At 31.5% G+C, this 26,714-nt stretch overlaps 1 protein-coding gene and 1 long non-coding RNA gene across 3 annotated transcripts in view; one reads left to right on the forward strand and one right to left on the reverse strand.

Moving 5' to 3' along the window:
* LOC129239217 (neurobeachin) overlaps nt 1-26,714 on the forward strand; it is a 231,460-nt gene that overhangs the window by 115,862 nt on the left and 88,884 nt on the right. For both annotated transcript variants that reach the window (XM_054874564.1, XM_054874565.1), the window contains exons 11-16: nt 1,752-1,891; nt 9,032-9,245; nt 23,196-23,418; nt 24,900-25,042; nt 25,138-25,328; nt 25,964-26,154. In XM_054874564.1, coding sequence (XP_054730539.1) covers nt 1,752-1,891; nt 9,032-9,245; nt 23,196-23,418; nt 24,900-25,042; nt 25,138-25,328; nt 25,964-26,154 — 1,102 coding nt within the window. The remainder of the gene's footprint in view (nt 1-1,751; nt 1,892-9,031; nt 9,246-23,195; nt 23,419-24,899; nt 25,043-25,137; nt 25,329-25,963; nt 26,155-26,714) is intronic.
* Nucleotides 16,766-18,680, reverse strand: LOC129239218 (uncharacterized). The gene is made up of 3 exons (XR_008581830.1): nt 18,364-18,680; nt 17,860-18,296; nt 16,766-17,794 (listed from the first exon to the last, which is right to left on the reverse strand). It is a non-coding gene; the product is annotated as an uncharacterized LOC129239218 (long non-coding RNA).

Below are 26,714 nucleotides of genomic sequence, written 5' to 3' on the forward strand. Positions count from 1 at the left end.
GGTGTGGGAGCGAGAGATGCCTTATTCAGAAGCCGTATAGGTTTTATTACAAAATTTCAAAGATGTACAAAAGGATGTTTTTTGTGCTTCTTGGTTTAGAAAAAACCATTCGACACAGAAAATATTTACAGATTTTGCGAACGCTGGATACAGATGAAGACGAAATCCGTTGCATAAAAAATTGTTGTTGGAATCAGACAGCAGCAGTAAATCAGCTGATCAGCGAAGTGCGCATTTTTAAGGGACTCAGACAAAGTTATATATGGTCAGCCCTACTTTTTAACACTTACGCAGAACAAATTTTTAAAGAGGATTTAAGGGGGTATTCTGGTCTAGACGTCTTAATTTTAGGTATTTTTAAAACTAAGATAAAAAAAATGGGAAACATTTTCACTATACATTTTTTATGGTTTTTATTAATATTGGAAAAGTATAAAAAAAAATTAATAAAGAAAAAAATAAAAAGATCGTGGAATTACAGGCCGGCGGAGTGGGGGTTACATAAACAACAGTGCTCCATGGTTGACATGATTCCAACCCTTGTAGTGATTTAATAAAAACAAATTAAAAAATTCTTCATTAGTTAAGTTGTCGCTATCGGATAAAGCCAAATCAAAGAAAAACAAATTCAAAAAATGGCGTCAACTTGAAAAAAAAATTTTGTTTTACCCTCTTTTTTTACCCTTTCAATTTTTTTTAAAAATACTTCAAACTTAAATTTTTCAAAATCCGAGGCAGGCGCGATAGACAGATGTATAATAAAAACTTCTTATCAAACTTTAAAGCGATTGGTCAAGTAGAACTTGGGATATCATGACGACCATCTCAAAGAACGCAGTTTTCAGAAAATCGCGTTTGAAGTTTGAGCAAAAGTTCCAATAGAATAACTTAGATCATAATATTTGACTACCCACTCTGGATTAATCGGCGATATATTTCCAGGTATGTATTATTGAAGTATAAAGTGTATATATATATGTGTACAATAAATAAAGGTTGTGTGGGATACAAAAAATTTTCTGGAAAGAACGACTCTTCAAGTCGTTCATTGTGCGATTCTCTCCACTCGGCCGGCTTAGACGCCACGTCACAAAATCCGCTGTATCTCCAAAAATAATTCGAATTTTGAAAAATCCGTTGAAAGGCAAATTTTTTAAGGTCTAAACATTGAACATATGCAAACCAAAAAAATTGATTTTTACAAATTTCAAGACCAGAATACCCCCTTAAAGACGATTTAAAAAAATTGTAACTTATTTTAGAAGGAAAAAGAGAAGGTAAACGTGGCATTGGGAGAAAATAAATGTCTTGGATGCGAAATTTAAGTCATTGGTGTGGTATCGAAAGATTTGGAGAACTGTGCAATGCTGCAAGACAGAGAGATGTAAATAAAATCATTGTAAAATCATTGTAAATATAAAATAGGTTAAGTTTTGCAAGCTGAACTTTGTATTTATATACAAATGTGCGCCATAAAATATTTCAAAAGTAAAAGGCGCACATTTGATATTCCAGTGTGTTTCTCTAATATGAGTAAACTATTAAGCTCTCAAAATTTTACTCTCGCAAGGTAGCGGAGCAAGTCATATGAGGAAAGAAGATGATATATTTTAAAGGATAAATATTAAGGGCAGAAAAATATAAAATTTTTATTACAGAAGAATCTAAAATTTGTAAATTTCGAATGAAGCAATGAATATTATTAAATATTATTACATATAACATTACTAATAATATTTACGCATTTACAGGACGTTAAGGCTGTAGTTACACACTCAATACATTGCACACTAAATTCCATTGGTGGCATTCAGGTGCTGTTTCCATTATTCTCGCAACTGGATATGGCGCATGAGGGTATTAGCGATATAAAACGCGATCCAACGCTATGGTGAGTATAAACAAAATATATACAATTGCGAACATAAAAATAATAGTTTAAAAAAAATATTAGATAAAAAAAAAAATCATCTACGATGTGACAAAAATGTTTTTTTTATTATTTATTTTGAAATATCCTATTCTTTAACTTAACACATATTTAAACCAAATTGCGTTATAGAAGCCAAACAAAATATTTTATAACGAAAAATAAAAATTCAGGGTTAACATTAACATTACACACGTCCAGCCAAAAATGCGCTAAAAAAACTGTTTTTAGAAGGGATAACAATAGAAATAAATACAAATAAATTTTATACACTGTTTTTAGTACTTAAACGTTATGAAAAAATTTATTTTAATTTTTCTTTACAAAAATTAGTTCACAAAAAAATCAAGTGACCGAAAGTACAATGAAAAAAAAAGTTGCTCCACGGTCTGCATCATTTCTCCTTGAAATGTTAATGCATCTGTAAAAAGTAAAAAAAATTCTTGTAAAATAAACTTGTAGTTATAGTCTGTCGAGCCGGATTTTTGAGCTTCGAAAAATTTTACAATTTACGGCATTTGAAAAAAAGTATGCGTTTTACGTTATAAATGTCACACTTTAATTGTGTTTATAAAATTTTTTAATAAAGATAAGAAAAATCAAATTTATAGAGGAAACACTTTAAAATATTTAAAGCAAAAGCGCTTCAAAAAATATTAAAAGCTGTGAGTTATCATGCAGACCGTGCTGGAAAAAGTAGTTTGGAGGAAAACGAGTTTTAAGTTTGAGGTGCAGGAGTGCGCGGACCGCTCTATACCTAGTTAATGGGCTATACAAGCTTTAATATGGGAAAATTCCGCATGAAAATTTTACAGTATATTTCACAGTATACTTTTTCACTTTCGAAATTATGGACGAATGTAACTCCTTAAAATAGCAGTGGTCAATCCATAAGTAACGCATTCTGACCAAGTTAATAAAAAATTTAAGAATTGCATTGCCAAAGTTCGCAGATATAAAGTTGTAACGAATATTTAGTTGAATTTCCCAATTTTTTTACGGCGGCTCAACTGTCAGGCATTGAGTCCAATAATTGCACACATCGCTGCTTCGGAATATTCAGCCATGCATCTTTGACAATTTTCCAAATTTGTTGAATGTTCCTCGGTTTGACATCGTGTACAGCTCTTTTAAAGTCCCCCAACAGATTTTCCATAGGATTGAGGTCGAGGGACAGAGCTGATGATTCCATAACATAAATTTTATTTGCACGAAATCAAATTTTGGCCTTCCGACTCGGGTGTTTTGGATTATTATTCTGGTGGTAGACCCAGTTTATTGGCATTTCTTCTCTGCAATACGACAGCATAACATTCTGCATTATTTCCACATAAGTATTGGTGTCCATTATGGCATCAATTTTGTGTGTGTGTGGCCTGCGCAATGAGAAACAACCCCATGTCATTATTTTTGAGTCCGCCATGTTTAATGGTTTTTAGAGTATACAGTGATTGATAATCGGTGCCAGGTGGACGTCTATTTTAGACTCGTCAGTCCATAAAATATTACGCTACGTGTCAGCTTTGTCTATGTTTTCTGGCATATTCCCCTTTTCGAGGTCTGTGAGCTGCTAATCCAGCTTCCCGTAGTCTTCTACGTGCAGTCATGTCAAAATCAAAGTTTACCACTTTTTTAATTTGTATGACTCACTTCATGGGATTCTCTTTCGATCACCTTAAAATTTTTCAATCGTCTTGCAGCGAAATTGTTCGTCTTCCTCTCCTTTTTTCCTGACTTTTCCACAAATTTGACTGCATGTGAAATCATTTTTGCTGAACATGAAAGAATATCTTGTAGTTCTGTGAAAGATCTTTCATCTACAATAAATTTCAGAATCTACTTTCGTTGCTCTGTGGTGCAGTGTTTCGCTCAATCCACTATAGTCAAAAAATAAAAAATTGTTATGTGAATAACACTAAAAAAATTTATTTTGTATGATTTATAGAAAAAAATAAATGACTTCAAATTAATATTTTAAGGGTACTGATGTTTTCATGTTCTCAGCTGTATATGGAAAAAAATACAGTAGTTAAAAATATTTGCGATTTTCTCTGGAAACTGATAGGTGGCGTTTGTGTGAAAAAGGGCTGCTTAGAGAGACTTCTCAGAGATTTTCTGTCTTAATAAAAAATATTTTTTTTTTTATTTAAAAACTAATAGTCGGGTGTTATGTAATCGTTAAGTTACTAAGTTCCTTGAAAAATTTTTACAAAATTGTACCACATTTCCTTTGCTGTTCTCCCCTGTATGAAATTACTTTCGCTACATATTTAAATTTCGAATTACTTTACTTTAGTGGGCAACTACAGCCGGTGGTTGGTCTTGTCCGCTACCAAATTTTGTCCCAGTCACCTCTTCATTGCGCGCGTTGACGCCAGTTAGAAACACCAAGGCAGGTTAGGACGTCGTCGACTTGGTCTTTCTAATGAAGATGAGGACGTCTTTTTTTATGCGAGTTCTACCAGTGCATTTCGAAAAGGGCCCCTTCTTTGCTGGAGCGTTATTGTCCATTCGCTCAACGTGACCTAGCCAGCGCAGCCGCTGAATTTTAATGCGTTTCACTACGTCGATGTCGGCGTAAAGCTTGCGGTTCCGTTTTGTTTGGTATGCATCATTCACGCAAATCGGACCATAGATTTTCCCAATAATTTTTCTCTCAAAAGCTTCTAATAACCGCTCATCGGTGTTCATCAATGGCCCTGGACATTACAACACCATACGGTAAGACCGAGAGAATGAGTGGTTCATAGAGCGTTTTTTTTATGCGTAGCGAGAGGGCTCTGCTTTTCAATTGCCTACCCAGCCCAAGTAGTATTTGTTGGCAAGAGTTATTCTTCGCTGGATCTCTTAACTGACGTTGGTGTTGGTGTTAAAGCTGGATCCCAAGTATAAAAAGTCTTTGACTACGACGAACTCGTAATTGTCAATCGCAACCAGCTGTCAAATACGCGTAGACTTTTTAATTTTTGGCATAAGGTAGTTTTCTTGCCCTCATTTACCGCAAGACCCACTCAATGGGACTTTTTTCAAAACTTGAGAAAGTTGCACTGACTACCCGTTGACTAACAACTAAACGCCTTAGCTGCGTTGTGCAATGGTTTCACTCTATTTTAATATCTCTCTGTATAGGATATCACACCGAGGTTGTTCTACAAAAATGTAGAACATAACCTTGATGGCGTGAACATTTCGTTCCGAGCTCTTCCTCCTATTTGTGGTGCGCGTCTCGGTTATTTTTTCCAAAAATGGAGTGTCCCATAGCTTTATGCTACCACCAAACAGTAGATGAGTTTTTATGAGGCGCTTCTTAAGGCAGAAATATACTCGAAATATTGCAATTGCTTACCAAGGGGCAGCCGTTATTAGAAAAAAAGTGTTCTATCATTTGAAGTTTCACCAACCCATTCGGCCAGGGGGCCACAATTATGGGGCTACTCTAAGCATTTAATTCCTATCTTCAAATGTGTCATCGCCAATCGAAATAGTTTGCATACATTTTTAGCTCCTCGTTAACTAAAAGTTCCTTCGTCAAATGCTCCACATACTTTTTGTACAGCGTCGTCACATTTTGAATCGAATTTCTTTATTAATGTCTGTTATTTCAGTTAGTCGATGCATGAGAAAATAGTTTTCTCAAATTCTCCTCATGGAACATTACTACAAAATGAAAAGCATGGCCACTTTTAAAAATCTCTAGAATTGATGTTGTTCCACAAATAGAGGGACCTACAGTTTTAAGCCGACACCGAATGGCAAATGATTGTTTATGAGCAGTTTTTTCATGGCAGAGCTAAACGTGGAGGTTTGCCCATGCCTGCCGAGGAGCGGCCGCTATTAGAAAACTCTTTTTTATGTAATTTTGATGTGTCATGCATGGAGATTCGAATCTACGTACTTACAAGTGGTATTCACGCACCAACCTATTCGGCTACGGCGGCCTCCAACGTACAATTATGTCATTCTGAAAAAGACTCCTTCTTTCTTCCTTCTCTATACTGCAAAGTTGTCAACTTCCAAGAAATTTATTGTTCCATAAATAGTAGATATGAAAATGAAGTTTGAAGAGAAAAGTTATAAGTAAGCTCCATAGAATTCCATAGAATTCTATTCTGCAAAATATTTTATTCCTTTTTTAGTTCATTTCAACATCTTTACTATTTTTCACATGCACATTTTCCTTTATATGCATATCTATGTAATATTTGCATATATGAAAATTTAGAAATATAGTCAGTGCAGGTATTTCTAAGGCTTTTGGAATTCACACACGTCTACAATGCATGCCACACACAATCAAAGTAGGTGTTGTGAATGCACAATTCTACTTCAAAGTATTACTTAAAAGGTTGACTTACAATTTTTCCGGTATTTGCGAATTATTGCATAGTTCGAGTTCTAAGTACGAATGTTAAGTGAAGACAACTGCAGATCCGACTTAGTTGACATATGTACAATAAATATGCTATTAAAGCACCACATATTGACTATTTTCAACTATTTATTTATTTGTTATTTAATTTTAATTATTATTCAATAGAAATATACTTCATTCTTTAACAAAAGCCACATTAAGCCAAGCTTCAACATTTCTACAGTATTTTCAAAATTTCGGAAAATGTACATCAAAACTATTTAAATAGAATTTCTAAGTTAAGTTTGAGTACGCAGTTTTATAACCTATTAAATTTAGTGTAACTGAATGCACTTTTTATGTCGCTCAAAATTTTCGCTGATTTTTAATCATTTTTTCTCTCACGGTGTTGCGAGTTTTCTCCATAAAAAAGTGCGCTTGTTATAGAAGCAGATGCGTAGCATCGCCAAGAAAAGAAAATTAAACAATTAGTTATTTTAGTAAGTAGTTAAATAAATAAATCCTGAGTGTGCGTACCCAAAAATTCTCGAAAAATTATGAATAAAATATGTGAAATTTTGATTGAAATTGGATGAATGTTGAAAAATTTTGCACAATTTTTGGAACTTGGATTTATGTGATTTTTGTAATAGATGAAATACAGCGGATGTTTTTAAAGGCTTAAAAACTTTAAATAATAATACAAAACAGGAATATTCTTGCAATACATTTTTTTATTATCATCTGATAGATATTTTTATGGCATTTAGTTTTTCATTATGCTACCCGGCAAATGGCCGCTGAAGCTATGAGTCCACATGGTCCATTCGATCAGTACAATTCTTGACTACTTTTTTCAATAAATCGGAATAATAAATCTACATAAATGACCCTAATCAGTAAAAATGCGACGCAAACGATGGTCATTTGGCTTCAAATCTTGCTGTTTTTTATGGGCATGAAAGTCAAAATCCTCACATCAAATTTTCCATTTAGTCGAAGGACAAATGCCAACAAGTTGAGAACAATGGCGGAACGACATTTTGGTGTCTTCTTCAACACTTGGCTGCATGAACTTCGCGTACTGATGTATTGTTTTTAAAGTAAATTTCCACAATTTGGAAGCGTTGTTTCAGCATTAAACATTTATTCATGATGACTTGCCGAGCCTTACCAAACAGAAATGTCAACACAGTTTGCCATTCTCGGATGCCAAACCATAGCTATCGATATTGGTATTTCTCATGCAGCTTAAAAAACACCCGTTATTAAAAAAAAAAAGAATTTTGTAACTGAATTAAAAAAAAAATTAAAATAAAAATTGTTTCAAAAAATCAAAAACTTTGCAGAGTACAAAGGTTAAACTTAAAAGGTCTGCATAAAACTACCTAAAAAATGTTCAATTTTTCCAAAATTTACGAAAAATAATAATAAATGCGAAAATATCAATGGAGAGGATACCTTAGACGTCTATATCGGTCGAGATTTGGCCGAGTTATTCACGGTTTCCGGAAACCTACCTTCCAAAGAAAAGCCAAAACAGCATCCAAAATCTAATTCGGCTGATAAAATTTTTAAATATTTTTGTTCAGATAATTTACCAGATGATTTCTTGGTGACCACCGTAGCCGAATCGGTTGAGCCGTAACTACCATTCGGAAGTGCCTGTCCACATCATTTACCAGATGATTTCCTGGTGGCCGCCGTTGCCGAATAGGTTCAGCCGTAACTATCATTGGATGGTGCCTGGACTCGAATCTCCGGTCATAAAACATCAAATGATAGAAAAAGGTTTTCTAATAGCGATCGCTCCTCAGCAGGCAATTGCAAACCTCTGAGTGTATTTCTGCCATTAAAAAGCTCCTCATGAAAAACCATAAAATAAAAAAATACAATAAATTTATATACGAAAATTTGGCAGAAATAGGTCAAAAAGAGCTAAAATTTGGCGTTGAGTTTTGGAAAAACCATCATTTAAAAAGAGACTGCGACTTTTCTCATTAAAAAATAAACGATAAATCGTCCGCGAAACAATGAATTTACAGCGTCGTCGTTTCGGTGAGCAATTTATCTCTCGTGTCGGAGCAGTGGAGTTTTATTTGTGGATGTACCTATATAAAGTCTAAATGCTTTGTAGATCAATCAGCTTCGATTGAGGTATTGGTGGCTGCCAGTTACTAAAGTTATTCGCGAGGTACCTACCGAGGTCCTCCAGCAAGTCATTCAAAATTGGTGTTTACGGATGACCGAATTACGGCGCAGTTGCGGCCAACATTTGTAAGGGACTATCATTAAAAATAAGTGCCATGAATGGTTCTACTCAAAAGTAATAACGATTGCGCAATCAATTTCAATTCTCGTTGTTTTATTTGAATTTAAATTCTGATACATCTAAATTGATCATCCTTTACTTTGAAAAAATTACTTGATCCTGAAAAACGGTTCACAAATCCGTAATCGACGTACTAAAATTAAGTTCTCGTGTCTCGGCGTTTTTGTGTTACTTGAACGTCTTAACAGTTGGAATATTCTTCATGCCTCAGCTGTAGCTTTTTATCGTGAAAGGTCTAACCATCTATGCTCATACTACATTCAGTTATAAACGGAACGTTTTTTTTTTCACCTTCATACAAGTGAGAAATATGGTTATTTTACTTTTTCACCGTTTTCTCTGTATTTGTTTTTTTATTTTTCACAATCACTTTCAAGTTTTTCATATTTTCACTTATCACTCTTTTCTCTCCTTGCAGTTCGAAACTTTTGGGTTTCATTTGTGAATTGGTTGAGACGTCACAAACCGTACAACAACATATGATACAGAATCGTGGATTCCTAGTCATTTCGTTTATGTTGCAACGCTCGTCACGCGAACATTTAACTCTAGAAGTTTTGGGTTCATTCCTGAATTTAACCAAATATTTGGTGACATGTCTGTCGGCGAATAGTGATTTATTGCTGAAGCAGGTGAGTTTTGCGAATTCTCCAATTAAATGAAAGTGAAGAAAACTTAAGTTTTATATATCCTATATATATATATTGTATGTACGTATATATGAAATTGTGTATGTATGTATGCATGCATAAATATGTACATTTGTATACACTGCTGTAAGATGTGTGTTTGCGTGTATAAATTTGTGTGGCTATAACTTTTTTATATTCGAGTGAAATGTAAAATTTTACTTATACGCATACATATGTACACTTATAAGTAAATATATGCAAGTATGTATGTATATAGATATTTAAGTACATATAACGTTACGTATTCGCTATGCGCCATAACTTGCGTGCGCATAGCGCGCATGGATGTCTGTACGTATGTATGTATAAATTGCCTTGTTCAAGTGCCTATAAATTTTTGACGTGCAAATAAATCGTAATTGGCTGTAACTTTTGCTGTAATTTTAATATAGGTATGCAAAAATAACATAACTGTACTTAACAACGGTATTTTATAGCTTTAAGTAGGTCTTAAAAAGCAAATGAAAATAATGAAACTGCATGAAGTGTTTATTTTATCAACTTTAAAATTATTAATTAATTTTCGTTTTGCTGTGGAGCAAATTCTATACATAACAGATACTTTTACTTAATTTTTTTTTCTTTTTTTGTTTTTCTTTTACTTAAATTGTCTTTATAAATGTCTACAGTTAAGCGTGGCCTTGCGATTTCCGTATAAAAAAGTAAACATAATTTGGCTTAATTATAGTAGTTATTTATTTATTAACAGCATTTATATATGTATGTATATGTATGTATTTACTATGCTAGTGAGTGGTTCTCTTATGTGCATAACCGGTTGCTTGCGCCCCACAAAATAGTTAGTTACATACATATGTATGTATGTACATAAGTATGTATGCACATATGTATGTAAGTATGTATATACATATGTATGTATGTATGTATGTACATAAGTATGCAAATTTGTATCTTATTTCCCCAATTCCCGTTTTCCCCAGCGCCACTGCTGAGTTTGTTTATACTTTCCTATGTATTTTTGCATTAGCTGTGTATTGGCTTGAATATTTTCTATGACCCAACCCATTCCGGCGTTCGCCTCTCCTCTTTTTAACTCTACCCATTCAACCCTGACCCTGAAAGTGCCCCAAAATATCTTTTTTCATTATTTGTGTTATTGTTGCCTTGTAACTTCCCTTTAATGGAAATGCGCTGCCTTATACTACGTTATTCCTTGGTTAGTTGTTATGCGTATGCCATATTTTTGGCTATGGAAATTTTGCAAAATTTTCTTTGCCCTGTTTTGCATGGGATTCCTTGATGTTTATTGGCCTAACAGTTTTTCGTTTGTTTTTTCCAGAGAAAATTTATGTTTGTATACCAATATTTGGTTTCAAAATTTGTATATGCAAATCTAAAATAAATTCGCTTTATATTATATCTACCTTTTGAACTTTTCTTCTACATAGTGCTGCTCAAACCGATAACTAATCGAACTCTTTCTTTTTTACGATATCTCTTTCTTTTTCGCATTTCAAATATTTTTTGTTTGTTTCTTCTGAATGCCAAACAAAACTCGATTTCTCAAAATTGCCGCACTCACTATCGCTTTCATCTTTCATGTGCATCGTAACATTTTATATAATAAACATCTGGCTGCTTTCGATACAATAAAAAACAAAAAACCAAAAAAAAAAAAAAAAAAAAAAAAAATTATTAAAATTTATTTACAATCAAAAATACGTCTATATCGTGACCCTTCATACTCGTATTATACATTAATTATAATTGTGGCCAAAACAATCCGAAAAACACGCGACCTGCGTTTTGCGATACAAAAACAACAAACTTTACCCGCTCAACACCTCTAACTATCCAACTCTCAGTTCTATCAGGTGAAGAAATAAATCAAAATCTTCTTCCGAGTTATTTGTTGCAAAATTGTTTATGCAAGAGCGAGCTTTCATACTTAAGTGTTTAAAAGCTTTCATACTTAAAAGTTTAAAAGCTTTCATATCAGCAGTTAAGAGCTTTCATACTTAAAGATAGTATTTTGAATAATATAAATAAGCTTTAAAATAATCGATTAACGGTTGTTTTGTCAATCTAAGCTTAGACTTTGTTAGTTTTCTTATTTATTTGAGTAATAAAAATTTATTTATTTTCAGCAAACTTTCGGTTTGTTATGTAGCTGATCGTAACTGGAAATCAACTTTGGCTTCCATTACAAAAATTATAGCTTTTCAGATTTCTATTTCCTTATAAAATGTTTTTTCCAACCAAAAAAAAAAATATTTTTCTAAATCTAAAAATTTGTTAATACATTTTTTACATACTATTTTTTTCAAATTTTTTGTTTTCGACCACTTCGATGGTTATTTATCAAATGTAGCTCAAATATTGTATATAAAATAATAATACCTGAGGGGCTCTGAGCATCTTCTCATGTATTATCAGCTAACTTCCTATTTGTTGATGATATCAACTTCAAACTTGAGCCTAAACAAGCCAAAATATTGTATGCCTTAAAATTTTTAATTGCTAAACATTTTTCAAATTGTATTCAAAATTATTAATATTTTTGAAATTTTGTCCTTCAAAATTCGGTAAACATTTTTAAATATTTTTTAATAAAATGATTCAATATTTTTGGAATTTTATTTTAAACTTGTTTTTGTTATTATTTAATAATTTAAATATAATTAAATGCAAGTGTTTAATCACTTAGTTGTTGAAATATTCGATGAAATTTGGTCGTTATTCTGTTAGTTAAAAAAAAATTAATATCCCAAAATTGTTGGGGACACTCCCTATAACATGAGCCTTATTTACTGCAATCGAATAAGCTAAAATTTGTTTTGCCAGAAAAAAAGAACAAAAATTATAAAAAAATTTTTAATTTTATAAAAGAAGACTTACTAAATTTTTGAAATTTTATAAAAAAATGTTCAAAGTTATATTTAAACATGATTTATTAAAAGTTTTGAAATTTTATAGGAAAATGGAAATTAATATTATATTTCTTTTTTGTTTTTTTTTTAAGTTAGTGTAATATTTTATATTATTCTAATAAATAATAATAATAATAATATTTTTGAAAGAATTTTATATTATTTTTATATTATTTTCTTTTAAGTTGGAAAACACTTGTAAAATTGGCAGAAAAAAAGTATTAAAAATTTTAAAATTTGATAAAAAAAGGCTTACTAAATTTTTGGAAATTTTATAAAAACATTTTGAAGTTGAAATTTTTAAAGTTTTATTTAAAAATAATTTAATACAAGTTTTGAAATTTTACAGAAAAATGGAAATTAATATTTTTGAAAGAATTTTATATTATTTTCTTTTAAGTTAAAAAAAAAATTGTAAAATTGTCAGAAAAAAGGTTATTAAAAATTTTGAAATTTAATAAAAAAGGCTTACTAAATTTTTGGAAATTTTATAAAAAATTTTTAAAGTTGAAATTTTTAAACTTTTATTTAAACATGATTTATTAAAAGTTTGAAAATTTTATAGAAAAAAGGGAAATTAATATTTTTTGAACGAATTTTATATTATTTTCTTTTAAGTTGAAAAGAAATTGTAAAGGTTATTAGCAAAAACTCACATAGCTTCCAAACAGTGACCAATAATCACTTGAAATTTGCGCCATATGAGCTTCAAAATTTTCAAATTGTTGACAATTGATTCTGTTAACAAAAATTTTGAATACAATTTTTCAAATTTTATAAAAAAAAAATATTAATAAAAAAATTGTATATATTATTTTAAAAATTTCACATGTCTTTAAACAAAAATTTCATTAAAATTTTCTTAAATAAAAATTATTAAAATTGAATAAATTATAAAAGAATTCTTAATTTATTTCATTAATTAATTATTTTGGAGGAATTTCGTTATTATTTACAAGTTAAAGAAAAAAGGTATTTGTCAAGATTGTCAGCGAAGCTCCCAAAGCTTCCAAACTGTCATCAGTAGTCAGTTCAAACTTGCGCCGTTTAAACAAAAATTGTACGCGCTTCAAAATTATATACATAAAAAATTTAATAGAACTAGAATTTTCAAATTATTAACATTTGATTTATTTAACAAAAATTTGGAAAAAAATATTTCAAATTTAATAAAAAAAGTGTCCAAGAATTTTATTTTTTATTAAACAACAATTTTATATTTTATTAAACAAAAATTTTATATTTTTTTTTTAATATTTTAATTTTCCTAAAATTTGCGTAAATAAAAATTATTTAATTAAAAACTATTAAAAACAAAAAAAATTCTCGAAGTATATTTCCCGGTCTGTGATATACACGGCCTTTTTTGCAATATACTTTAGAGCGTATTTCTTTAAAACGATGCAAAAAAAGGCTAACATAGAAGCCATAACAAAAACTGCTGTTAAATTTTCGTTGACACTCATTTTTCAAATTTTATAAAAACTTCAATTTTGAGGTGTTGGAAATTTTATTTTAAAAATGTACTAGAATTCGAGAATTTTTATAATTTTTTTTTTATTGTACAATTTTTATAAAATAGTTAAATTCATTTAGGAGATTTTTTTTATTTTGTACAATTTAAAGGAAACAATATATTTTGCAAGATTGACAGCGGAAACTCACATAGCTTCCAAACTGTTAGCAGTAACCAGTCAAAACTCGCACCGTATTACATCATACAAAAATATTATGAGCTACAAATTAAAACAAATCATATTGTTGAAATTTTGTTGAGTTCGCAAAGAGTTCATTATGGAAAACAATTAGAAAAAAAAAACAAATGTTTTTTAGTCTTAAAATTTTGTTAAAAAGTTTTGATTATAATGATTGAAATTTCATTAAAAAATGATTTTTTTTTATTTTAGTATAATTCTTGATTTTTTCATTTCCTTACTTTAATTGTTGTTTGAAATTTTATTAAAACAGGATTTTGTTTTTAATGTTTTAAAATTTTAGTATAACTTTTGAACTTTTCATTTGCTTACTTAAAATTTTTTTTTAATTTTAAAATTCTATAAAAAAATTTGAGTAACATTTTTTAACCTTTAAATTTTGATAAAAAGTTTTGAATATAATGTTCGAAATTTCATTAAAAAAGGGAATGTTCGTAATTTTTTTTTTTTACACATTTATACAATTTTTTTTATTTAAATATTCTATCAAATATATAATTTTTTTTATTATTTTGAAGTTCTATCAAAAATATAATTTTTTTTTATTTTAAATCCTATTAAAAAATTTGATTAAAATTTTTTTAACCTTAAAATTTTGTTAAGCAAATGTGATTACAGCATTCAAGACTTCATAAAAAAAAGGATTTTTTTTTTAATTTTTTTAATTTTGAAATTCTATCAAATATATAATTTTTTTATTCTAAAATTCTATCATATTTTTTATTTTCTATATTTTTTTTATTTTAAACTTACTTACATTTTTTTTAAATATTATTTTAAAATTCTATCAAAAATATAATTTTTTTTTATTTCAAAATTCTATCAAAAAATTTTGAGTAAAATTTTTGCAATTTTATTTGAAAATGACTTTGTTGAAATTGTTTAGGAAACTTCTCGATATATATTCTAATATTTTCTTCAAATATCGTCAAAAACAAAATTAAACTTTGAAAATATCGGAAACCAACTGCTGTATGAGTTTCAGTGACACTCACTGTATTTTCGTAATTATTTTTTCTGTACATATTTTTATGTTTTTACTTAATTAAATTTATTTTTAAACGAAGCATTTTTCCAAAACGAAAAAAAAACATTAAAAATTAAAATTATTTTGCTAATTCAGTTAAGAGAATATTTTTGGGTTCTTGACATTTAAACTAAAAATTTAAAGTGAGATTGTTTTTAATGTTTGCAAGTGAAACTCAAATAAAGTACAAATGTAGTACTAAATCTAAAAATCACTGGCAAAAGCATTTGATATGAGATACAGCCATCAAATTGTCCAAACTCTTGAAAATCTCTTCGCCGGGTTCTAAATATTTTATTGCGTCGTTCGAAAAAACAAAATTCACTGTAACTTTCTATGGCTACTCGAAATATTTTTTCTAAAAGCAGTTATAATATAAAGCCTAACATATTTTATGAAATCCCCGCTAACATACATATGTAGTTTGAAAGCTCGCTCTCCAAGTATGAAAATACAATAATAATACTAAATATCCTTAATGTGTTCTTCAAAATTATATGTTTTATACGTAAAATTAGTAAATCGTAAAATATTTGTAGTTACGTGTAAAATTTGGTTTCAAAAAAGTATTTAGTAGTTTTGAAAATTTTCGTATAGATTAAAGTTTTCTTGCCGCAAATCTCGTTAGTAGCGCTTTGAAGTTCAGCCTAGCTCATTGGAAAGTTGTAAAACTGTAAATAAATTTATTGAAAATTTTTCGTAAGATTCGAATTATTTTAGTGTTCGAAGCTTTCGTTCACCACTCCATTCTCGTTGAACGTATCATATCTCATAAATATTTTATTTTTCGTATTTTATCATTACTTAATACTTATTATATGTAGGTAGATCTCGCCCCAGCATTCAATTTCCGCTGGCAATCCGTAAATATTTGCTGGCTAAAGTGGCTGGCGAGCATTGATGTGTTTACTCTTTACACTTACGAGTACTCGCACACCCTCAAAGGTATAGTACATATTTGTAATGCAGCACGTGAACCCGCTGAATCGCATTGGCTCTGCGTGAGGCACGTGTATTTGTTGATTGTCCTTTTCTGCGTTGAGCACCTTTAATGCCGCCACTAATGGTGGAAGATATTATAGATGCAAAGACAAGCTTACACGTGAAAGCTTTTTAAAATCACAATTCCTTTACTTACATACCTGGCTATCATTGAAATGGATTACTGGGAAAATGAGTTTTTAAAGCTTAAAGAAATAGGCTCAGCATCATGTCAAAAAAGAAAAGAAAAAAATTATAAAATTGTGTAATTTAAATAAAATATTTATAGCGCTTAATTTCTCACTATCAAACATGGCGACTTCGCTTGTTTTTATAGATTTTTTAACGTAGTTTTTTATTAATTTTGCCTGGTTGGCTAGAAAAATTAATATAAATCGAAAAGTTTTTCAGTATTGACAAAAAATATTCTACGAAAAAATATAATTTTCGAAGAATTTTTTAAGTATATTTTACCTCAAAAAGTAAAAAAAAAATTATAAAAATTATAAAAATAACCGAAGATATTAACTCTGTATCAAAATTTTCAACATGGAATAAGTCTGTTAATTTTTTTCAAAATTGTTTCATTTTATCTTTTTTTTACAGTCTAGCCTATAAATAAATTTAAGGGAGGTTTCAAAAATGTAAGAACTTTTTTTTCAAAAATTTTTAATACAAAAATATAAATTTTTTGAAGCATATTTTACCTTAAAAAGTTAAAAGAAGTATAAAAGTTTTTAAAATAACCGAAGATATTTCACTTTCAAAAACTCTATATCAAAATTTTCAACATTGAATAAGTCTTAAAATTATTAAATTGAATAAATTGAATAAATTGACATGGAATCGCTCATATGAGCAACAAATTTTTCTTCGTTAGTCCTTCCAGCTAGACGCGTTATCGTATCAAGATAAGATGATCCGCTTAGACAAGTTAGAGAGTGAAGTGTAAAAACCTGTTGAAATCTAGGAAAGTAATCCGTACTCTGCATCTGCATTAGGTCGAAGTTAGTACCCATTATATTGTTGAGATCATCTGTAGGAATACCTGTCAATATTCGCTTGAAAGTTTTTAGTTAAGCCGTGCTTTAGAAGAGACTTCCTAAGGCTGCTGCCTTATTAAGAGTATTCGCTCATTTTTTTCTGACACTTTTACAATCGTTGAGGGCCCGATGTAAGCGAGTCGCTTCATTCACTTAGATATTCATGGGTCCAATACTGGCCAAAACCCGTCAAACTTCAGTGATCGTTTTGAGTTTTTGACTGCTCAGAAAACTTTAAACTTTCACTTGCAAAACTGAGGAGTGCACATTAATAGTTGACTATCTCTGAGCAGGAGAAAAATATTTATTTATTTTTACTTTGAGGCACTAGTGAATTCAAGACTTCATAAGGAAAACCACGATTATTTTTGGGTTGTGACACTCTTCCAGCCACATGTACATATTTCTTTTCGTTTGTAAAATTATTTTTCTTCTTCTTTATTTGCCTATTCTATCAACGGAATGTGAGCGATCACAACATTATAGTATTATGCAAATTTTAAAATTTTGTGAGTGCTTAACTCTTAATTTACTTTAATTTATTTTTGTTACTATATCACGAAAATCTTCGCGGTTCCATGCTGCTTGTGTGAGTTGCCCGATCGTTCGGAGTCCATTATCTTATGTTCCTTAACCAAGACTTTTCCTTCCTTCCTATGCCACATTTACCCTCAATTTTATCTTGCACAATGAAGTGCAACAATTCGTATTTGGGTCCATGCATAATATGTCCGATATATGTAAAATTATGCTCTTATGCAAATCCATCTTCTTAAATATTTATTGAAATATATGCAGATATGTGCAAATGCCATCCATACTTTCCATGTAACTGATAGATATGGAAACCAAAAATTATGCAAGTCAATAATTAATTTTCGTTAAATTTATACTCACTTCACTTTATCTCTGCGTTCACGAACCAAACTTCAATTGTGACTGCCAATGTCGTTGGAGTTGTTCTGGTTATTATTTTCTTTTTTTTTTGTTTTTCACTGCAATAATTTATATTCATTTCGCTTCTCCCTTCCACCACTTCTCTGGCTCTTTCGCTATTTCATCCTCTTTATCTCCCTCGCTCTCCCTTCTTTTTTCACTCTCTGCTCATTGTTGGGATCATACCGACTGTCAGTCGCCTAATGAGTTATATGCTGACTTTGACGTTAATATCGACAATGTTGCTGGGACATTGTCATGCCATGTCATTGTCGCAGCCTTTGCCGTTGCTCCTGGTAACTACCGCACTGTTATTGGTGCAGCCACTTGCGCTCTGCTATTGTATGAAATCCTTTTTCTCTTTTTCTCTCGCTTTCTCCACTTTTTTCTTCACTTCTCTATATTTTATTTAATATTACGGGGGTAGTAATTATTGGAAAACACTGTAATATTGACTATACATACGTAACTCATTTCGCTTATTCGGTTCGTTGCCTTGGATAGTGCAAGGATGGCTATGCATTACATTTCTATATCTCCCCTCTCACCCTGACTACAGCGCAGTTGTTTGCTCGCTTGTGCATTGTGTGCCTTTTACTGGATGGTACAATTTTACAAAATTTTATTTATGTATGTATGTCAACACAGCTCGCTGCAACGAACCGTTGTTGCTGCTGCTGCTGCTACTGCGACGTCTGCTGTTGCTCCGGTGAAGGGAAGGAAAGTCATGAAAAGTGCTGAATTATCGCAACAGTGGTAGCAATTTGCTTTGTTGTTGGTGTTCGGTTGCGGATTCACTCATATTTTCTTTTCCATTTTTTTTTCATCATTTAATTGTGTTTGTGTGTGTGTATTAGTTGCGCAACGCTTAACGCGTTTTTAATTGCAAAACTTTTGCCACCTCGTACTTCGTGTTTGTGGTGCAATCCATTGACCGCCGCAACTCATTCGAATTTTATCTGCAGCTGCCATTATATTTACCCATGCATGCATACACACATACAAACCTGCTCTTACTGGTCCATATTTGCATGCTTATGCTCTTATATCCACAAATATCGGGGTTTACATGGATGTGTGCACATGAAGTTGGTGCGAATATTCTGAATTTATGTATTTTCTGCATTAAATTTATGCTTGACGTTTTTACAAAAAAAAAAAAAACAAACAAATAAACAAAAAAAAAAAAAACGTTAAGCAAAAAGTACGCAAAACTGTGTAATGACTGTCGACAGCAATCACTGCAAGTAGACACAATTAAGAATACCATAACAGCAGTGCTTGCAACAGCAATCACTGCGTTCCGTAACACTTTTCTAGCAGCCTGCTCTCCCGTATTACTTATATTTCGGTATTTTATGAAGGACAGCCGCTTACCCTACTACACCCCAGACTGGAGCATTGTAGTGGCAGCGAATGCAGGTTGAAGTTTGAACAACCTTTTGGTGCTTAAATTCATCGATGGTATGTGTGAGTATGTGTGCGAATTTCTTTCAGTTCATATAATCGATTTAGCTGCTGATTCGAAGCAAAATTCTATAAAATGCTTTAACCTTTTCACTACTAAACTGAAGGGTGATCAATTTAGAGGTATCGGATTTTAAATTGACATTCAAGACATTTATTATTTTAAGATAATCCTTTTCAAATGTTAGCCGCAACTGCGCTGTAATTCGATCATCCGTAAACACTAATTTTGAATGACTCGCTGGAGGACTTCAGTCCGTATCTCGTGAATAACTTTAGTAATGTTGGCTTTCACTAGTACTTGAGTGTATCGTAAAACTTAACCTACTAGGAATGCATAACTGCATCCGGCTAATTTGTGTTGCAGGATACAGGGGTATAACTGGGTACGAAGTAGCGGACGCATTGGCGAGAGAGGCTGCGGCCTCACCTCTAATGGGACCCTAGCCCTTCCTTGCCATGGGAAAACACACCATCATGGCTGGCACCAAACTTTGGGGCTACGACGGGCGAAATCCTTACTGGGTGAGTACAACCAAAAGAGGTTTAAACAACTCATAACTCTCCCCGAGGATAATCTGGTCCACTGGTCCAAGACGGGAAATAAATTGCTCACCGCAAACTGAAATGACGGTGCAATAAACCTATTGTTTCACGGGACGTATGGTAATTAGCGCCAACTCGTTGAAACCATCTGTTGTGGGGGCTTACAGGCTTCAATTTCCGGCACCAAAAAGTCGTTTATCATGGCGCGTTAGCGTTCGCCATTCACTATTACAGTGGCATCAGCCTCGTCTTTGAAGAAATATAGGCCGATGATTCCTCTAGCTCATGGGTCGCTCCATATGGTTGCTTTCAATGGATGTAATGGCTGTTGGATGAATAGCTTCGGGTTACTCTTCAGTCCAAATACGACAATTTTGCTTATTAACGTAGCCATTAAGCCAAAAATGTGCCTCATCGCTAAACAACATAAGTTGGCCTGAGCGCGCGATGAACTCTTTTCACGGAGCGTAGATTTTCGTATATTAATACAATTGTACGATTTGTAAATGTTGTTGAGGCGTAAGTCTTTCCATGATGAAATGTCAATGAATTCTGCAAAAAATTATGTATTTAGTTTGACAATAATCACGCGTGATCTGTCGAAAACCCTATTGGAAAAAGTGCTTTCAATCTGATCACCCTTTTTATCACATATTTCTCTCCGATATGTATTTTAACTATTTTTTCATTTATTCTAAAATCACAAAAGCGATATAAAATTTATTATCGGTGACGCTAAAAATTTCCTTGTGTCGAATTTCGCGAAAATTCAATTAATTCAATCGCCATACTGCAGCTTCCTTTTTGTATTTGGTCGAACTGGAATCTGACTCAATCAAAAGACTTTTAAAAATTAGTTAGTAATGAGTTTCAATCCATAAAAAAACACAGGCTTGAGTTTGGTAACTTTAACAGCTGTTTTCTTGAAATCCTGCTTTGGAACGATAGGTCCCTTTTAACAGTCCGATGCACATAAGTCTCTAAGGTTTACGTATAAAAATTATATTCATAAGGTCTTAGAGTAGTAAGTAGTGCAGACAAAAATTATTACTTAGATTAGCATTATTAGTATCTTATATACATACCGTTACTTTACAAAACCTTAAGGTAAATAAATATAACTCAAAACACTCATTTTGTTGCGACTACTACAAAAGTAGGCTCATTTCTTGAAAAAAGTAAAAAGTGAATTCAAATAAAAGAATTCATTTATTTGGGCTTAAAAAAAGTGTGAGGTGATTATTTGAAATTTTTAATTAAAAAAAAATTAAAAAAATTTAAAATTTTGATTGATTTTTAGAACGAAAAGCAAGACTATACTTTTCTAAAGATTTTGGTTGTGCTAAATTCGTCCTCGGAAAAGCTTCAATATGTCGTGGTTTACGAGATATTTCGGCTTAAAAGTGCAAAAAAATTAATTTTCGCTTTTATTTGAGGTTATGTCACATGCGCGATATTTTTTTTTGACGATCGTGGCAGTAACTCCTTCCCTTCTTAATATATTATTTTCCTGAGTTATCCGTCGATATGCGAAAGCTACGTAGAATCAGACAAAACTTCGTAAATCAAAGAAGAGAAAATTAAAACTACCAACCCACAAATTTCGAGTATTCCTTTAGATCTTCGGCGTCGTCAAAAGCTTTATCAGTTCGGAGAATCAAAAAAAATTCGAAAAAATGGATCCATTATGGCGCATAACTTTATTATCTTTTAGTATTCAACCGATTCTGCGCAGTTTCTCCATATCATTGAAAACTTCAGCATATCAGAAACCTACGGAAAAGTCTAGTCTACGGTTCAATAAACTGAAAACGGCTCTGCTTTTTTGTCAGAATACAATTTGTTTAGCTAAAAATATTATTTCAAAGATAGTAATGAATAAAAAGTCGAACTAGGTACTTTAAAAAGTCAAGTTAGATACTTTAAAAAGTTATTATATATTTATTTATTTGAAGTCGATCACAACAGGATATGTTTTCGGTGAAGTAAAAAGTTCAGATCGTTTGGTTTTTGCCATTTTTTCGTTAATGATAATGACAAACCTAACAATCGAATATAAATCTGGCTAGTTTTAATTAAAATATTTCTGTGGTTAATCTTAAATTCGTGCGCAATGGGGAAGGTGCTCACATTCAGGCCAGACTAGATAACTTCCATGATTTTATTCACATTGTCGACGTTTGACCTACCAGGTAGTGCCTTATTATCAGCGTCCATATAACCAGTTTAGAATCATTAGAACCAACACTTCGCTATTAAGTTCGATACTGTATTGAGTCCGTAGATAGCAAAAGAAATTTTGGGCCACCTGATCTTGCTCTCCACGTTGGTCGTAGTATGTAGTATTGACGAATTTATAGATTTTTTTTCTTTTTATGACTTTATTTTAAAACGCTGTAGCATACAACTGGCTTCACCAAAGATAAAACTGCTAAACATTTTTAGTCATAAATTCACCTTTCAGTCGTCGTACAGTGTAGCTCGATGCTATGCATAGATCGTGCGAAATGGCTCACTAAAGACTTCTACCGAAAAACGCTTGGAACTTTTTACTTCACTTAATAAGTAGAAACCCCACATTCACATACATTTTCACCTAAGATCCCGTAAATTATTTAATATATTAACTAAAGGATATCTCATTCTACATACATATATTACATAGGTAAACTTAACAAACATTGTAATATATAATATAATAATAATTTCCATACATAAAAACTTAATGTATTTTATTATTTTTTCCTTTTTCATGTTTTAATCGAATTTTCATTTCTGATTGCTGTTCGCTGCATGCGTTGAAATCAAATTTTAAAACTTGAAATTATCGAATGCCATTTACGTTACGTTGCGTTACGTTGCGTTGCGTTGCATTGCCTGCCTTGCCTTACAATTTATGGTTTCCAATCCAATATGTATACAAAAACAAAACCAAAAATAAATATCCAAACTATAACTACCTACTCGTATTGTCGTTACGTTCGTTCGTTGTTTTGTGCCTCAAAATATATAATCAACAATCAATATAAAAACTCCCCATTACATGTATGTATAAACAAATTTTTTTACTCAATTTTTATATTAAAAATTATATTCAAATTTATTTACTGTACTCGTATTTCTTTGGAGCGCGAAAATTGCGTATACTTTTTTATGTGTTCATTTAAAAGATTGAAAAGTGAATGAAATGTTTTTTTGGAATAATGAAAAAAATTAATATTATTACTTTTCCATATATTCTCGATGTGTTCCAGCTGTTCTGTTTCTCGTTTCTGACGTGGCAGCTGCTCGATCATGTGCTCTTCAATCCGGCGCTGTGGATTTATACGCCGGCCAATGTGCAGGCACGCCTGTACTCGTACTTGGCCACGGAATTCCTCAGCGATACGCAAATCTACAGCAATGTGCGACGTGTTAGCACTGTTCTGCAAACGGTGCACACACTGAAATACTACTATTGGGTTGTGAATCCGCGTGCAAAGAGTGGCATCATACCAAAGGGATTGGGTAAGTGAAATATATGAATATGAATACGAGTATGAATATGAATATGAGCCTGAGTATCAGTGATGAGTATGAATATGAAAATAAGTATGAGTGTCAATATGAGTATGAGTATGAATATGAATATGAGCACGAGTATGAGTATGAATATGAGTATGATTATGAGGGTGAATATGAATATGCGTATGAGTATGAATATGAGTATGATTATGAGGATGAGTATGAATATGCGTATGCGTATGAGTATGAATATGAGTATGAGTATGAATAAGAGTAATAGTATGAATATGAGTATGAATATGAGTATGAGCCTGAGTATCAGTGATGAGTATGAATATGAATATGAAAATAAGTATGAGTGTGAATATGAGTATGAGTATGAATATGAGTATGAATATAAGTATGAGGATGAGTATGAATATGCGTATGAGTATGAATATGCGTATGAGTATGAACATGAATATGAGCATGAGTATGAATATGAGTATGATTATGAGGGTGAGTATGAATATGTGTATGAGTATGAATATGAGTATGATTATGAGGATGAGTATGAATATGCGTATGCGTATGAGTATGAATATGAATACGAAAATGAGTATGATTATGATTAGAGGATGGGTATGAATATGAGTATGAGGATGAGTATGAATGGAAATGTGAATATGAGTATGAACATGAATATGAATATGAATACGAATATGAATATGAATATGAATATGAATATGAATATGAATATGAATATGAATATGAATATGAATATGAATATGAATATGAATATGAATATGAATATGAATATGAATATGAATATGAATATGAATATGAATATGAATATGAATATGAATATGAATATGAATATGAATATGAATATGAATATGAATATGAATATGAATATGAATATGAATATGAATATGAATATGAATATGAATATGAATATGAATATGAATATGAATATGAATATGAATATGAATATGAATATGAATAGGAATAGGAATAGGAATAGGAATATGAACATGAACATGAATATGAATATGAATATGAATATGAATATGAATATGGATATGAATATGAATATGAATATGAATATGAATACTAGTATGTTTATAAGAAAGTATGACTATTAATATGCGTATAAGTAGGAGTATAAGTATATGTATGAGTATGAATATGAATGTAAATATGAGTATAAGTATATGTATGAGTATGAATATGAATAATAGGAGTATAAGTTTGAATCTGAGTATGAATATCAATAAGAATATGAGTATGAATATGAGTTTGAGTATCGTAAAAATACACGTAGAGAAGTTCCTACTTGGCAAATTCTTTGCCACTTGGTGACTTTTTAAACGTTCTCCTATAATTTAAAAAAAAAAATATTTTGCATACGCTCAGTTTTCTTAATTCTCATTCCTCCATAAATATAAATATTTGTATGTACAAATTTCGAACCTATGTATTAAATTTTTAAAAACTACTTTCAGATGGTCCACGTCCAGCACAAAAGGATATCCTAGCGATACGCGCTTATATTTTATTGTTTTTGAAACAGTTAATTATGATCGGTAATGGCGTCAAAGAGGATGAGTTGCAAAGCATTTTAAATTACTTGACGACCATGCATGAGGTAAGCAAGTCATACTCCTAGAAATATAAAATTGTATTTCCTTGCTTATTTGATATCCATTTCATTGCTATGTTTTGATTGATTTGCCTTTGCAGGATGAAAATCTTCATGACGTTTTACAAATGTTAATTTCGCTTATGTCTGAGCATCCCAGCTCCATGGTACCTGCTTTCGATGTGAAACATGGCGTTCGTAGCATTTTCAAATTATTGGCTGCCGAAAGTCAATTGATACGCTTACAGGCATTGAAATTGCTTGGATTCTTTTTATCACGCAGCACACACAAGTGAGTGGCAGGTTGTGACTGCATGTGTGCATTGCATTAGGGGTGTCCTTATTTAGATTACGAAGACTTTCTAGTATGTGCTTTGTATGGACGAAAATTGTCAGCATCGCATGCAAACAAAATTGTAAAAACCAACGCCATTTTTCAGCGATTTCAAACTACATTTTATTATAATATATTAAAATTAAGTGGGCTATAGAATTGCATACCGAGTATTTTTTCGAAGACTCCGCTTAAAAAAATATTCCGACAAAAGTTTTACATCAAAAATATTGTGAACATTGTAAAAAGATAAAATGACTTAATTATATGACGACAAGTGTGCATGAAGAAATGTATGAAGATAGACAGTTTTAAAACAATATGAAAATAAGGGCACCCCCAAACTGCAGGCTGTCAAACAAAATCGCGTTGGTGAGCCAGCCTCGTGGCTGATGCGTATAAATAAATTATTGCTTTGCAATGCAATTTAATAAGTGAACCATTATTTACCTATTACATATAGTATATGTATATATACGTTTTTTTCATCTATATTTTCTCTTTCTAATTTCCCATGCCTTCGCAAACATTCGCCAAATTTTTGCTGCTGTGGTTTCCTACTGCTGCTTGTCTGCAACTTACTTTCATAATAGACGAAAATATGACGTTATGTCGCCGCACAACTTATACACACTATTAGCGGAACGTTTATTACTCTACGAGGAATCGCTATCCCTGCCAACGTATAATGTCCTCTACGAAATTATGACAGAGCATATATCACAACAAATTCTCTATACCAGACATCCAGAGCCAGAGAGTCATTATCGTTTGGAAAATCCAAGTAAGTAAAGAGAGCTAAAAACCCATGTAATATTTGTATTGAGGAATATAAAAAGTATATAAGTATATAAAGCATATACGTGAAATTGTAGTGAAATTAAAGAAGTACATTCCATAGTATTTTAGTACCCAACAGGAAAACCTACCGCTAATTGTAGAGCTCGTAATTAATACCATCTTGCGCTTGATCTCTAGAAGTGAATAGTTGAAGGTTTTAATTCATGAACCACTAAATTAGCAATATTTGAAATACCCAGTTCGAAGCAAAAATCGGTTACACAAATTATTCGGGCTCATATTAATTGACTTATTTATGAATTTTTTTTTTAAATACCCTTAATTGAGTTGTGAATACTACATTCTTGTTATTTTTTTAACGCAAAGAACTCTTGTCCTGCCAGTACTGGCAGGGTTTTACATTTACTCGTAGCATACACAAACAGCACACACTCACAACGATACTTGTACATCCTCATAAGTATGAAATAGCGCGCTAAATGTCCTACTTGGGATAAGCGAAATGAATGCGTTGTGCTGCTGCAATACCAGCTACTATGCAGT

This window comes from Anastrepha obliqua, chromosome 2 (assembly GCF_027943255.1).
Source record: "Anastrepha obliqua isolate idAnaObli1 chromosome 2, idAnaObli1_1.0, whole genome shotgun sequence".
NCBI lineage: Eukaryota > Metazoa > Arthropoda > Insecta > Diptera > Tephritidae > Anastrepha > Anastrepha obliqua.